General features: G+C 35.3%; 2 protein-coding genes across 6 annotated transcripts; both read left to right on the forward strand.

Moving 5' to 3' along the window:
- The first annotated feature begins 578 nt into the window (after window positions 1-578).
- LOC107891205 (E3 ubiquitin-protein ligase RHF2A) lies at window positions 579-5,493 on the forward strand. Of its 4 annotated transcripts, none has more exons than XM_016815923.2 (9): window positions 579-877; window positions 2,183-2,320; window positions 2,452-2,498; window positions 3,365-3,427; window positions 3,519-3,627; window positions 3,739-4,097; window positions 4,213-4,320; window positions 4,438-4,789; window positions 5,147-5,493. In XM_016815923.2, the coding sequence occupies exons 2-8, from the start codon at window positions 2,192-2,194 to the stop codon at window positions 4,736-4,738; spliced, it is 1,116 nt and encodes a 371-aa protein (XP_016671412.1). In that variant the 5' UTR covers window positions 579-877; window positions 2,183-2,191; the 3' UTR covers window positions 4,739-4,789; window positions 5,147-5,493. The 4 variants fall into 4 exon arrangements, with proteins under 4 accessions (XP_016671412.1, XP_016671415.1, XP_016671410.1 ...); XM_016815926.2 differs by having other exon boundaries at window positions 627-877; window positions 4,216-4,320; XM_016815921.2 differs by lacking the exon at window positions 579-877 and having other exon boundaries at window positions 2,177-2,320.
- Window positions 5,494-7,780: 2,287 nt separating this feature from the next.
- On the forward strand, window positions 7,781-11,090 carry LOC107891204 (fasciclin-like arabinogalactan protein 17). Of its 2 annotated transcripts, none has more exons than XM_041100757.1 (2): window positions 7,781-9,511; window positions 10,685-11,090. In XM_041100757.1, the coding sequence occupies exons 1-2, from the start codon at window positions 8,206-8,208 to the stop codon at window positions 10,759-10,761; spliced, it is 1,383 nt and encodes a 460-aa protein (XP_040956691.1). In that variant the 5' UTR covers window positions 7,781-8,205; the 3' UTR covers window positions 10,762-11,090. The 2 variants fall into 2 exon arrangements, with proteins under 2 accessions (XP_040956691.1, XP_016671409.1); XM_016815920.2 differs by having other exon boundaries at window positions 10,688-11,090.
- Window positions 11,091-15,398: the final 4,308 nt, after the last annotated feature.

Consider the following 15,398-nt stretch of genomic DNA (forward strand, 5'->3'; position numbering starts at 1 on the left):
TAAGATTGTTTGTGAAAAAAATAATATTAATTGAAAAAAATATAAATACATAGATTTTTCAAATCTAAAACTATTTAAAGAATTTACATCAAACAAATTTAAGGGAATAAGAAATTATCATAAATATTAATTTTTAAATAATCTATTATTTAATTTATATTATTTTTAAAATTTAAACCCAAACATTGAAATCCTAATTTTCAAACATTACGTAAAGAAATTTGAGTTAGTAATATTTGCTCTTTTATGTGTCTAAAAAATTGAATACAGTAGTAATCAGCGGTAAAAGTTTTGTAGTTGACTTGAAAATATGGATCGCAAAATGGGAGAATAATCGGGAGATTTAGACCAGTTCTTGAAGCAAAGGATTGTGCAAAAATTATTAAAATCAATTACTTGGATCATTGTTTTAGAAAATAGTTAGCAAACATTACTTAAATTTTAAAATGATAAAAATACTTTAATCAATTGTAATATTTATAAGATAATTAAATGATGTTTATGAATATGGGTTAAGTGGATTCTATATTTAATATGTATGATTATGTTAAATCTGTTTATAAAATATTATCTAAATTATGGAAAGAGAGAATAAATTTCATAAAAGAAAAAACAGAAGCTAAAACAAACCCAACCATAATGATTTATAAAGTAAAGGTGGTCGTATCTTCTCCTTTCCTATTCTTTCTCTCTCTCTCTTTTTATTTTCTTCCTATTTTATGATTGGGTTGTTCTTTAATGGACCTTTAGCATTCCCTTGGGGTTAAATAAATAGGAAGAGAAGGGGAATTTACAAAAGCTCTAATTTTTGTCTTTTCGTGGCATTTCCTTGATTCCTTTCCTTTCTCAAGAATTCTCCAAAATCATATTTTTGGAGGTAAACCCGTGTTTTTCGTCCTTGTTGTTTATGCATTTTTATCTTTTCTTTAATTTTAGGACCCATTTCTCATCTGGGTTTCATTGTTTTATGTGTAAAAAGGTTTAATTTTTGTTTAATTCAATGGATTGTGTATCGGTTACACCTGTTCATGGAATATTGGTTTTATTATTTTGCTCATATTTGTTGGAATTTATATCCGTTATAGTGTGTTTTACGTTTAACCAAATTGTATATATTTCACATGTATGTTTTTTCATTCAAGACAATTATTCAGGGCCCGATTTTGAATGGTTGGAGTGGAATACTTGTGTAAGATTATCCTATGGTTGAAGTTTCTGAAACATATTTTTAAAACTTGTTGCTTCATTCGGATTAAATTTGTGAAAAGACCAAACATAAATGTTTGCTAATTTTCAAAAAATTGGATATCGTTTCTGTTATTTGTTGATCTTGTCTGGTAAGGACAAAGAAGGTTGAATTAATCGGCAAGGAAAAGAACTGTTCACTAATTTTTGGGAAAAATAGTGTTTGGATGTCGACATAGTTTGTATTGTGGTTTAGTTGAGTTGAGATTTATGATTTAGATGATAGGTATTGTTAGCGCATTGTGCTGATCACATGAAGGTATTATCCTCTTTGGATGTCACTACATTGAAGAGCCAACATTGAAGAGCAACAATCCTCAAGCTTTTGACTCCGGCTCTAGAGAGAGCCTAGGGGCACCTCTTGAAGCTATTGAGAGAGGAATCCATGGCCATCAAAGTGCAAAAGTGCATGTTGCTTTGATCTCAAGACCTCTAGGAATATAGAGGTACTTTGGGCAACCATGTTACCACTTGGACTCCAAGTTAGAACTACCATGTACTCTGCTGTTCAATGACCATGGATTTTGCTCTTCAGCTGCTTAAGAGGTGCCCCTAGCCGGAGTCAAAAACCCTGTGGGTGCATCACTCTTCAGCAGTCGCTATGTAGCACGACACTCAAAGAGGATAATACCTTTGTGTTATGAGCATGGTGCTTATTGCTCTAACAGGTATAACAACTTTCTTGTCTCCCTCGAGAATAAAACCTTTTTGTAAGGACATCTTTTTTCTGTATTGATATTTAGTCTATTTTAATAATATTAGCTTTAGCTTTGCAGCTTATGAATTTTTGGAAGTTAGATGTGGTCAGGTTTTCAATATGATTAGTTGCAGTCATGAAGCTAAAGAAATAAAAGAAGGTTTTATGTTTTAGCAGGATATAATTGAGTTTTATTATGCTTTCTATAAATTAAAATTTTTGGGGTTTTTAATCATGAAGGTTCTGAGAATGGAGACGCAGAAGCTAGACAGTCATATGCAATCAGCTGCAGCTTTTGTGCAAGGGGGAATCCTGGATGCCAATGACGATTCTTGTAGCATATGCCTTGAGGAGTTTTCTGCTAGTGATCCTTCTACGGTAATAGCTAAACCAACAGATTCATTTTATTAACCCCTTACTTGGTAATGGGATCTTATGCGCTATTTTCCTTAATCTTAAATTTGTGTGCAAATGCCTCATCTTGAATTCTTTGCTACCTTTTCTTGCAGGTGACTAATTGTAAGCATGAGTTTCACCTCCAATGTATTCTTGAATGGTATGTATCTTGTAAATCTCAAAATACTTATCTTTTTCACTCTATTTGAATTCATTGTTCATGAATTATATATACTAAGTCATGTTGTTGCTGGGAAAAGAGGAAAATAGAGACCTCTAGAAAAACCTAAGAACAAATGAATGCTTTCTGCTACATTAAAGGTTTAATTTTTATGTCACAAGTCACAATATGTCTGGACAGATAAACTTGACATATAAAGTTATACGGTATGACTATGATCAATTGACCGTTTAATGAATCCGGTTTAGATGTGACTATATGATGTATATCATTCTTTGTTCCATTTTTTATATTTATTTTGAGTTTGATTGCCTATCCCTTGTTAACTATAGTGTCAGTTAAATTTTGCTCCCCTCTCAGTTTTTTCTTTGTGACAACTGTTACCTGAGTTTTGATTGATGAAGATGACTTAGTTTCTTGTTTGATTTATCCTGAGTTTTTTTTTCCCTTCAACTTCTAGCAGTTAGTATTAGACGTTGCTTTAAAATCTTTGACAGTTTTTAAGATTTTAGGATATCTCTTGTACAACCACGAATGGAATGTCAAATTAATACCTATGTTTCCAACAAATCAAGCACCAATAATAGCTGATACCCTGTTTTAGAAAGAGAAAAAATATAGATACAAAATTTTAACTTTAGGATTTATAGTTCATAATTAATTCACCATTTTGTTTGTTATCATTTACCACATTGTGTGAACATGTTGCTGATTTAATCTGGTCTGGAGACGATGTCTCGTCATGCAAGTTAAGTTTATTTGGATTTCGGAAGTATACACTCTGGAGAAGGAAGAGTTCTCCGAAAAAAAGCTTAATATTTAACACATAATTTTTTGATTTGTAGGTGCCAGAGAAGCTCACAATGTCCAATGTGCTGGCAAGCCATTAGCTTGAAGGACCCTGCAAGGTTTAACATTTATTAGAACACGTCTTTAGTCTTGAAAGTTTTTTCATTGTAGCATCTATGGAGTAAGCTAATAACTTGTAAATTGTGACAGTCAAGAATTGCTTCAAGCAGTAGAAACGGAAAGGAGCATTAGGGTTACTGCACCAAGAAATACTGCCATATTTCACCATCCCGCCCTTGGTGGTTTTGAATTGCAACATGTATGCTGCCTTTAAGTGTTCATGTCAATAATTTATTATTATTTGGTGATAAACTTGTTATGACATTCATCCATTAAACTGAACTTACACAATCTTTGCTTTGTAATGCAGTTGCCGGTTGGTGTAAATGACCCTGAACTTGAAGAGCGTATAATTCAGCACTTGGCTGCTGCTGCTGCAATGGGAAGGACCCACCACGCTAGTAGGAGGGAGGGCCAGAGAAGATCTGCTCATAGTCACCAGCACTTCTTGGTGTTTTCTCATCCCAGCACACAGCACCCTGGTTCTGGATCATCAGCTCAGACACAGACAGCAGGAGAATCTGAAGCACCTGCAATCACCGTAGCCAGGCCATCCGGTCTACTATCATCTAGAGATGAGGCTTCTCCTTTTCCATCTAGTCAGAATACCTCAGCTTCTGGATCTACCGTCAGTCCTGTGAATAGACGAGGATTTTCCTTTAATAATCAGTATTTATGAATTATCCTTTCATGCATTTTAATATAACATGTATTATTTTTTGTTTGCAGCACTTGTAGTCATTTTCTAATGGTGCGTGTATTTATTATTTGTCTTTGTTTGTAGAAGCACTTCTAGTAATTCCTCATTGCCAAATCAAGAGGGAGCAGGACCATCAGAGTTTCAGTCATTTTCAGAGTCTATAAAATCCAGACTTAATGCAGTGTCCTTGAGGTATGGTGGAAGAATCCAAAATTCCTCTTATAGCAACTCTTTAGAGGTATGAAACTAGAGAATGCATGATTTTCCTCATACGTTGCTAATTTATTCTTAAAACATCTTGAAATGAAGATATAGGGAGTCAATTTCAAAGAGTACAAGAGGCTGGAAGGAGAGGTTGTTCTCACGTAGTTCTTCTATGTCTGATATCGGGAATGAAGTTCTTCGAGAAATGAGTGCAGGAATAGCTAGTGTATCTCGTATGATGGAGCGTCTTGAAATCAATGGAAATAGCAGAGAAAACCAAGCTGCTTCTCTGTCACAACATTTGTCTGAATCTTCTGTTACAGAGCAAGACAATCAGCGTAATACAGGGCCGCGTGGCATTATCCCTTCACGACCTCCGCATGCCACTAGTTCTCTTTCTAGATAAGAAAAATTATTTCTGCAAATTGAATCTATCCTCAGCTTTTCATCTCTGTAGGTGAGTTATCAGGTTGCTTTGCATCATTTTGCGCATTATGTTATTATTATTATTATTCAGGCATTGCGACCCACTGATAAAATATATTAAACTTGCTTCCACCATCCCTATTACTATCCAGCAGCCACCTTTTTTAGTCCTGTAATGTTTCTACCGCTTGAATCATGTGATTTCAGAGCCATAGGTGACACTGGCAGAATTTTTTGTTCAGACCATTTTTGACCTACATGAGTAGAGTAGCATGATTTTCTAGCACACTGCAATCTTTTTATTAGCTGGAACCGATGCATCTTCCCATGATTGTTGATTCACTTCAATCCTTGTCGAACATTGAAAGATTTTCGTTTGGGTTTCCAGGTTCTTGTTTCTCCAGAGATGACAATCTGAGGAAAAGACGGTCTGCATTTTTTTATTCTCATGGACAAAGATTCCTGGAGGTTATTAAATGGAAGAGGGCATTTCCATCTCGATATATATAGAGAGAGAAAGCGAGACTTTATATGATTTTATGATGTATCTGTATATGTAAAGCCTGCTTTAGTGCAATATATGTATTTATGTCTGGTGACTGATGGCTAATTTGAGTGCGTGAAAGTTGGAGGGAAACAATGATACTTGATGGATTATGAAACAACATCCTTCAAATAATTTGCTAAAAGGTCTCTCTCGCTTTACATTGCAATCCATAGCTATGTTTAGCCCCAGTTTTCTTTCTCTCTTTCTTGTCAATACGTTTATTAGTTAAACCTTCTAAGACATTCCATGGCTTGTAGATTCTGGGTTTGGATTTTGGAGGGAGGTTTCAAATTTTCACAAATTTCCCACCCAACTCAGAATTTGCGCTTGAACATGTCTTTAACCTTTATGTATAAATCTGGGGGTTTGAGCTGGAAATTGAATGGCATATAAAAAAGAGACAAAGAAAGGTCCAGGTGGTTGATTAGAAAATAAAAGAAGAGGAATATGGAAGTGGGGTGTGGGTGTCTTTCATTGCGGAATCCGATGAATATGGGACCTTTAAACCTTTATATGTTTGTCACTAACCTTTCTAGTTATGTCAAATATCAAACAACATTCCACTTCTTCAATTATTGCAAAAAAAATTTTCACATCACTTTACTCAACATAATTGAATATTGAAATATTAAAAAAGGATGTAAAAAAAATGAAGAACAGATTCTGTACTGCAGTAAAACATTTAGACATGATATAAGTTTTCAATTACATTTTCACACGTGGGTTTGAAAAAATATATTCTATTTTAGCCCACCAACTTAAAAAGATGCTCAAATCTCATCTTTTAAATGTGGATTTTCTTTTTAAAACTATTAGTTATCATCATCATCATAATGCACCGTCATTCACGAATGAGCAATAAAATAAACTAGGAAAATAATGTATCGAAATTTAATTGCATTATTTGAGAATGAAGGGTTTGATATGAAATTAGGCTTCACTTGTTAGGGTGTCTTTGTTCTAAGTGTTCAAAAAAAAATTTTTGAGAAGAAAATATATATTTTAATAAAATGAAAGAATCATCTCAACTTAAATCTACGCGGCTGACTTGAAATTAAAAAAACAAGCAATCTATTATAAAATAAACTTAGTCTTATGTAATTACTATTTCTTTTTAAATGATAATAGTAATTATATTCTTGTTTCCTTAAATAAATTTTAATAATGTTTATTTTATGTGTTACTGTAATTTTTAGGATGGAAATCCAAATTTCATAGTTAGGTTAAACATATTTATAAACAATGTTAAAATTTATACATGATTGGGTAGGTAGTTTTAAGAGAGTGTGGAAGAAGGTGCAGGAACTGGGAGTGACTTGGAGGGGAAACTGAAGGTGACACCCAATCTAACGGTGGGACTTGGGAGAGGTTGACGCCACCGGCAAGACTTTGATATATCATTTAGGTAAAATTCTTCTATTACCCCCTCTACTTTACACAAGTTATGGATTTAGTCCTCAATTTTAATCTTTCAAATTTCGGTCCTCTAACTATTAAATTTGTTAACTTTTGCTATTTCAAAAATAGGATGTGGTAATATTATGTCAGCTTATTGTTTCTGTATATTAGTCATTAAAAATACAATTAACGGATTGATGATTGTCTATCATTTCGAAATTTGGAAAAAGTATTGAGACTTAGAATGATTCAATTGGATAATATGGATTCAATATATAATTGTACGCATAGTACTAGACTAATAATTACAGTACTAAAATATCAAAATCGAAAAAGAAAAGAGACTAAAATTGACTAATTCGAAAAATATGATGACTAAAATGAATCAAATTAAAGCATAGAGACTGAATCCACAGATCTTTCAAAGTACAGGGACTATTTCCAGAATTAAACCTATGATATATAAAATAATAGCAAGACTCTTACTTCTCTTTGCGTTAAAACAAAGGGGCACCAATTTTGTATTTCCCCTTTTTCAATTTTTTCTTCGTTTTGGGACACCGACAGCTTGCTATTGCCTTAGCTTGAAGCCAGCCAGCTTTTGTGTCGGGAGCCTTCTCCTTCACATGCCCCTTGTTTTTTGCCCACCGCATTTATTAATTGCTTCATTAACAAAATGGGCAAGCTCTAATTAATTGCTGTATCTATTAATTATCAACTCTAAATATTGGATGTTGATTAAAAAAATACATTTTGATGGACGAGGTATGCATAATTTGGACTTTTCCAAAAGCTTAATAAACTAGCTAAGTAGGTTATCCTCAAACCCAGAATTGAGTACCAAAAACGATGGGAGTTGTGTTCAACTCCTTTCTTTTTACATGTGAAAATTCTTGTCTAGAAGAAGAAAAAGAACTTAAAAACCTTGGATGCTCTTATTTGATAATAATCCTTAACCACAGCCACAAAAAATAGTAGAAATGCAAGCAAAAGGTTCCAAGAAAGATAAACCCCACCACCAACCTAACTCCCTATCAACACTTTTTTATAGTCAAAAGAAGAAAATAGTATCAAGTAAGAAGGCATGGCTCAAAGAACTAAGAAGCCGAGCCGAGCGAAACAAAGTCCTGACAAAGTGACAGAAGAGGTCGCCTTCTTCCCCCGTGTGGTCCCCTCTTCCAGGCTGTCTTTAGCTCAACCCTTAAAGAAACTTGTCTCTCCCTCTCTTTCTCTCTCATTCACAAGCTTATTCTCTCACTTCCCCTGCGCCAGCAAACCCCCAAAAAGCCAGCCCACATCCCTTCTCTTCTTCCTCTCCATTGCTGCATTATTGATATTACCACCTCTTCTGTTTCTTTATTTTCTAAGCCAAAGCAAAGCAAAGCAATAGTCAGTCCTTCACCAACCTCCTCACTTCACTCCTCCTCCTCCTTCACCACCCTATCTTCAAATATCTCTATCTTATTTGAGTTTGTTTGTTTTTCAGTTCCCTTTTGAGCACCATGGGTTCTTCCATCTATGGTGTCTCTTCCTCCCACATCTCCCTTTTCCTTTTCTTCTCCTTTCTTTCGCTCTCCACGGCTGCATTGCCTCAAAACCCGTCTGGGAAATCCTCACCTTCTGGTCAGATCAACTCCAACTCCGTCCTTGTTGCTCTTCTTGACTCGCATTATACTGAGTTAGCTGAACTCGTCGAGAAAGCTTTACTTCTCCAGACGCTTGAAGAAGCGGTTGGCAAGCACAATATTACCATTTTTGCCCCTCGCAATGAAGCCGTGGAGCGTCAACTCGACCCCGAGTTCAAGCGCTTCTTGCTTGAACCTGGGAACCTCAAGTCCCTCCAAACCCTTCTTATGTTTCACATTATCCCCAAAAGGGTTGGATCCCATCAATGGCCTGATCCCAAAACCGGTCCTGTCAAGCACAACACCCTTTGTAACGACCATATACGCTTAACTTCCCAATCCACTGGCAAAAAGACTGTTGACTCAGCCGAATTGGTCCGACCTGACGACGTGATCCGACCCGACGGAGTCATCCATGGGATCCAGCAGCTTCTCATTCCCCGTTCTGTCATAGAAGACTTCAACAGGAGGCGTAATCTACGGTCAATCACGGCCGTATTACCTGAGGGTGCGCCGGAAGTGGATCCTCGCACCCACAGGTTGAAGAAGCCAGCGCCGGTTCCAGTTGGAGCTCCACCGGTACTCCCAATCTACGAAGCTATGGCTCCAGGTCCTTCTCTGGCGCCGGCCCCGGCTCCTGGTCCCGGCGGACCTCGCCATCACTTCGATGGTGAAAGCCAAGTCAAGGATTTCATCCAAACTCTATTACATTACGGCGGGTACAACGAAATGGCTGATATTCTAGTAAACTTGACATCTTTAGCAACGGAAATGGGGAGACTTGTTTCAGAAGGATATGTTATAACAGTCTTGGCTCCCAACGACGAAGCCATGGCAAAGCTTACTACGGATCAGTTAAGCGAGCCAGGGGCGCCGGAGCAGATTATTTATTATCATATCATCCCCGAGTACCAGACGGAGGAGAGTATGTACAATGCGGTTCGGAGGTTCGGTAAAGTGAAATATGACACACTGCGGTTGCCGCATAAGGTAGTGGCTCAGGAGGCTGATGGTTCGGTGAAATTTGGGCATGGTGAGGGTTCAGCTTATTTGTTTGACCCGGATATTTATACGGATGGGAGGATATCGGTTCAGGGAATCGATGGGGTTTTGTTCCCGGAAGAAGAGACCCAAACTGTTAAGAAACCGGCTGCTGTTAAGGTTGCCTCCAAGCCCAGGAGAGGTATGTTCTTTTTCTTGTACTTTTGATGTTAACCCCATAACTCTTGTTTGGTAATTGTTAATTAATTATTTTTAGGATATAAATTCATAAATGTAATAACGCTGACACATACCCCCTTAAGCATATATACGACAGTCTCTTAGCTTGGAAAAATTAGTTAAATGGGGTTTATATTTTATAAGAGGATGAAAAGAATGGAAATTTGGAACTTGATAGTGGGAATTCAATTAGTGGTATGGAATTGGTTCTGGGAGTGATTATTAAGTTAGAATAATTTGGGATAGCGTGCTTTTTCCGATGGTTGATGTTGTAGGTGGTGGGGACATATAGGCATCATGGATTACGCGTTTATAAATCGTGGCCTCCTTTTGATGATGATGGGGGGGGGCGGGTTAACCTTTAAGCATATGCGAGTGTATGGAAAGGAAAGCTGGGAGCTATCTTTGCTTAGCATTGCAGCAATAAGCCAGTACCGCTATGCCATATTAAAGGAATAATTAGATTAATTTTGTCAAAAGTGGTGGAGGATGACACAAAGTCGATAGGTATCGGCATCCTTCTCTGGCCGGAAATGCTCTTAGTTGTAGTGGTGAAGTGTACAAAGTTTTGACAGGAACTACTTGGTTTCACTTTCGAATAAGGGATTGGATTTGGGCAAGTGGGAACTTGTAAATGGTGTAGCAAAGCTTCTCAGTGCTTTAAGCTCCAATATACTAGTTATTTGGTACACGTATAGAAGTGGTTAGTAGGAGGAGGATCTTTAACTAATCATTTCTTGTGCTCATTGCCTTGGCCACCGACGAGTCCATGTGAAGTAAAACACCTAAACATAAAAGCTAAAAGTCCAGGGATGCCCAGCTGTTAGCCACATTTGTCTACCCCACCACAACTTCATTGCCAACAATACCTGAAATATAATTAATTCCCATGCCGTTAGTATCATATATAAATTTTACTTATCATTAAAGCTTTTGCAGCTAGCTGGCAAGATTTGTTGTCTGATTGCTCTCTCTATACTATTTTGTTATTTGACCTTAATTTTATATAGGAATTTGGTGGTTGCTAAGGAATACCATTGAATTATTCAATTTATGCCACTTAATTGCCTGATTTAATGTGATGTAGATGCTTAATTACGAGTTAGACATTAACTGTGTTTGGTAATTGATAAAGCAGGTAAGTTGTTGGAAGTGGGATGTTGGATGCTTGGCAGTCTTGGAGGGGGCTCAGGATTCCGATGGTGTCAATGAATATAAAAAGAAATTGGTAGTGTGGAGGTGAACAATACTTTTTCCGGGTAAAAACATGCATTCTCATCTCATCTGCGGTTTTAGGGTTAAGATTGTGTCATAATACAGTGGAAGGGAAGGGCCTAGCCTGGTGAATGCTCGTTTCATATCCTCAAAAAAGCAGACGAGAAAAAAAAAAAGTCCCCAGAAGCAAAAGCGAAAAGTTTGGTGTTATTTTGTCATAAATACTGTAATTACATACCATTTTTTTAATTTTTTTTTTGTGTATGAATCATTGCCTCTTATTATATAATGCATAATGATAATAAATATGAACAACCTTGGAAAAACCTAGAACTTTTTTTTTATCATCACATCAAAGGTTCTTTTTATTCTTTGTTGGCCTGTGTTGTGCATTTTGTGCTAGCTTTACCTACTATTCTCATTGGTTGCTTTTCCTTGCAATCAAATAATAATCATCATCAATTATGAAGACTTTTTGACAATTTGGAAAATACTGGACAGTTTTCTAACTTATCTATTGGGTTAATAGGCATTTTCAGCAAGCGTTACCTGCACGGTGGGGAAAAGAAAATTTTTAAGTGAATTTTGGGCTATGAATCTGGCTTTAGTCTTACCTTTGGCAAATTTGGTATAATAACAAAAGAAAAAAATAAAGGCAAAAATAAAATGGAACATGGAGTTAGTGATGCAAAAAAGAAGAAGAAAGGGAACATGGAGTGTTGGTAGAGCGATGAGAGTCAATGCTGCTTTGCCCAAAATGTGGCTGGAGACAGGCTGTAGACATCGGCTTGGCTCATTGGGTTTGGCTGTCTGTCGTGTGGATATTAAATCATAACCCGCCCCCCCCCCCCCCAGCTCACATCTCACGCCTTGGAAATTTGCTGACACTTCAGACAAATGGGTCGAATCTAAATCACAGTATTGTTGGCTCCAACATGAATTAGCTGATTTTTCCTAATAAATAGAAAAAAGCATTTGCAAGAAAAAAAAAGGATATGTAAAATCTCATATATCAACAATATTCATACATTCATGGATGGGATTTGTGACCTTGTGCCTGCGTCCTCTGTTAGAGTTTCGAAGCTTACATTATATGTCTATTATTGGCTCTTTAATCACATGTTTGTCGAGATTGAATTTTCAAATCAGCATCTTTTCTATAAATTGTAAGAATCATTGTCACTTATAGATTGTTGGGTTTGGGGAGTTGATTTAAATCCATCCACCATACATTTTATTTTCTTTCTAAAAGACAATTACTTTGTATTGAATTTTAATACAATTAGTATAGCATTTGACACATCTGAATTTTCATATAAAAGAATCGTAGCTTAGAGTATAAATTTAGGATGTGTCAAATGTTACTTGGAGTCTTGTTTTGTAAATTCGGCTTTTAGGGTGGCAGCAGCCAATGCCTTCTGCACAAGAGACCCTTTGGGACCAAAAAGAAAAAAGAAAAGGAAAGAAAAGGGTTTGCACCTAACAATTCATACCACAACACTAATAATCAAAACATAATAAGTGGGGGTTACTACCTTTAATCAAAGCTAGGAAAAAGAAGAAAAAATTATTGGGAGGGTCCACCTTCCCCTTAGTTGAGCTTCTTAAGGAATTGCAGGGGGGTTTATTTTATACAAAATGGTCAAAATTCATGTGCTTTATATCATGAGAAATGGTAGGTAATAAATTGCCAAAAAGTTAGGATCACGACAACGTGAACTCGTTGAATTCTAACCCCTCTTCCATTATTAATGAAGTGAATTTGATATTAGATATTAGGCACCAAAGCCTTTTTTCTTCTTCAAAACAGCTTGAATTGCCATCAAAGTTGCACTACTTTATCCGTCTTAACTCCTAAACATTAATAATTATTTTGTAAATAAAATACAACACAAATAATTATAATATTCAATAAGAAAATGTATTTTATTAAATGATACAAAATTTAATATAAATTCAAGGGTTACATGTCCATATCTCATCATACAATAGTATTTCATTAAAAAAAAGTTCCAAAAAGTAAATTTTAACAAAATTTTCGATATTTACCTTCTTAGTAACCCTCCGAAAAAGAATGCCATCATCAACTTACAAATGTTATTCACAACAGCATGAAACTTGAATCATAATTATGGTTTTGGTAGAAGCATTATGTTGCTGGTTCAAGGATGGGGCTTGAACAGTCACCATCTGAAGGGTTGTTTTTGCAGCAATGCTGGTCTTGTGCCTTCCAAGCTTGGCGATATAGCACGCCTTGTTGGCATCTATGACAATTACAATAGATGTTATATGATTGTAGTATAGATGTACATTATCCCCAGTGCACGTGAAGGTAATAGTTTGTATGTTAAAGAAGCAAGTGATGGGGTTAGCTAACAACCTAACCTAGCCAACAATACATCGTCTCAGTTCAGGCCACAAAAATTTAACCCGTAATTACAAGACCACATTGTGAGTGAATGCAGAGTACTTTTTATGAAGTTGTTCAAGGATATAGTATGAAATAAAAGTTTGTTGATGTAGCAAAGATACCTAATGATGACGGAGGATCAACTTTATTTAAAAAATTCAATAATGAGATTTTTTTATAAAAAAAAATTAACATTAAAGAAGTATTTAGATAAAATCATACATGTAAAAACCATCTTAGGTCGGTGATCTCAAAGTTCGTGCCAAAGATGAATGCTTGAAGAATTGTTTTGTAGAATTGATTTTCAACACATTGAACAATGCCTTATGCACAACGGACCCATTGGAACCAAAACAAAAACAAAAGGGGTTTGCACCTAATAATTCAGATCACAACACAAATAAGTGGGGATTTCTACCTTTAATCAAAGCTAGGAAAAAGAAAATAAGATGATTGGAAGGGTCCACCTTCCCCCTTGTTAAGCTTCTTAAGGAATTGCAGATGATAGTAATAAATTGCCAAAAAGTTAGGATGATGACAACGTGAACTCGCTGAATTCTAGTTAGATTAAGAAATCTCCCATTAGTAATGAAGAGTTGATTGTATTTCAACAATGGAAGTTTCAAAAGCATAAACTGATTGGATTTTCTTATATTTAAGTTGTCGATTAGCTTTAGTTCGTGCTATGCCTTATACCATAGGTTTTCTTGGAAAGTTATTATACTTGTATGTAGGGTCAATCTGAGGAAAGTGGGTGTAAACAATTGTATATCATGATATTGCTTTTATCCTTTTTGGGTGATTTAAAGCTTTAAGTGTGTTTTGATAATTATTTAATAGATTCCACCCAAAAAAAGTTAAATCAATTTAAAATTAATATTTTCAATAGTTTATTTTTTGAACTTATTTGATAATTTATAATCAATGTAAAATGATAGAATTCTTTCATGTGAAAAATGATAAATAGATAAGAAACTATTTATCATTTAGTGTAGAATATTTTTTAATTTTAATCTTATTATAAGTTTTTATCATATTTGTTTTTTTGATACAATGTTTAGAACTGCTTATAACCCCTCCTCAACACTTAAATAAGAGGATAATGCGCTTCAGCACACTCGAACCCATGTCCTCCTATACTGGCAACAATGTCGATACTAATCGAGCTAAAACTCAATCGGCTATTTTAATTTTTCTTTAACATTGCAATACCGTTTTAAAAAATTTTTAAGTTTAAAATTTATATTTATTTAAAATAACGTGAAATATTTCAAAAAAATATAGATGAAAACAAAAAGTAAAAGTTTTCATAATTTAAAATTTAATTTTATCAAATATTAAGTATTTAATTTTAATTAATATATGAATAAACTTTATAGCTTAAATTTAATAATTAATTTTTTATATAGCTATATATGGTTTCGCTCTTTAGCAATTTGGTCTGTAATTGCTTCAAGAGATAACATGAAGTAGGGGAAAACCTTATGGCTAGAACTATTAACAGGCTGGGCTATCCGTCCAAATTCGAAGGTCGGTCCGAAATTTGAGAGTGTTTCAGTAATAATATTAGGCACATTTAAAATATAGGTTGTGCTCGGGCTTGAATATTCAAGGCTCAAGTCCGGCTTGACCCGACCTATTTTAAATTTATAATACTTTATATTATGTTATTTTTATATATCATGTAGTTCGTGATTGCTCCTTTTCTAAAGCTATATGGGTAGTAGTGGTTCCAAGGCAAGATCAGAGTAACTTTTTTTCTCTGTTGTTTAAGGAGTGACTTTTATGTAATTTGCAGAATAAAAGCAACTTGAGTAACGATAATATTGATTGGCAAACCCTATTTGTAATATTGTGTTGGCTAATTTGGAAAAATAGAAATATGGATGTTTTTTTTTCTAGTTGTCACAGGTGTACCCAAGCCATTGTGGATATAAGTTAAAATTGGGCCAAAAATTATTTGAATTCGGATGTGAAATGAAACCGCCAAGATCCATAAGGGCATTTTCGAGTTGGTTGCCTCCTAAAATGGGTTGGATAAAGATTAATTCTGATGGGGCGGTGTCAATTAATGGGCAAAGTGCTTCTATTAGAAGAGTGTCAAGAGATTCGAATGCAAATTGGTTGTAGGGTTATACAATGAGCTTTGGTAAAGAATCAATTTTTAAAGTTGAGACAAAGAGCGATGTTGGAAGGCCTTTTTATAGCTTGGGAAAAGGGGTTT

This window comes from Gossypium hirsutum, chromosome D09 (genome assembly GCF_007990345.1).
Source record: "Gossypium hirsutum isolate 1008001.06 chromosome D09, Gossypium_hirsutum_v2.1, whole genome shotgun sequence".
NCBI lineage: Eukaryota > Viridiplantae > Streptophyta > Magnoliopsida > Malvales > Malvaceae > Gossypium > Gossypium hirsutum.

Coding starts and splice junctions, on each gene's coding strand:
- LOC107891204 (XM_041100757.1), top strand. CDS start 8,206: ATGGGTTCTTCCATCTATGGTGTCTCTTCCTCCCACATCTCCCTTTTC. Junction 9,512..10,684: donor TGCCTCCAAGCCCAGGAGAG/GTATGTTCTTTT, acceptor TAATTGATAAAG/CAGGTAAGTTGTTGGAAGTG.
- LOC107891205 (XM_016815921.2), top strand. CDS start 2,177: ATGAAGGTTCTGAGAATGGAGACGCAGAAGCTAGACAGTCATATGCAA. Junction 3,428..3,518: donor AGCTTGAAGGACCCTGCAAG/GTTTAACATTTA, acceptor AAATTGTGACAG/TCAAGAATTGCTTCAAGCAG. Junction 4,321..4,437: donor CTTAATGCAGTGTCCTTGAG/GTATGGTGGAAG, acceptor CTTGAAATGAAG/ATATAGGGAGTCAATTTCAA.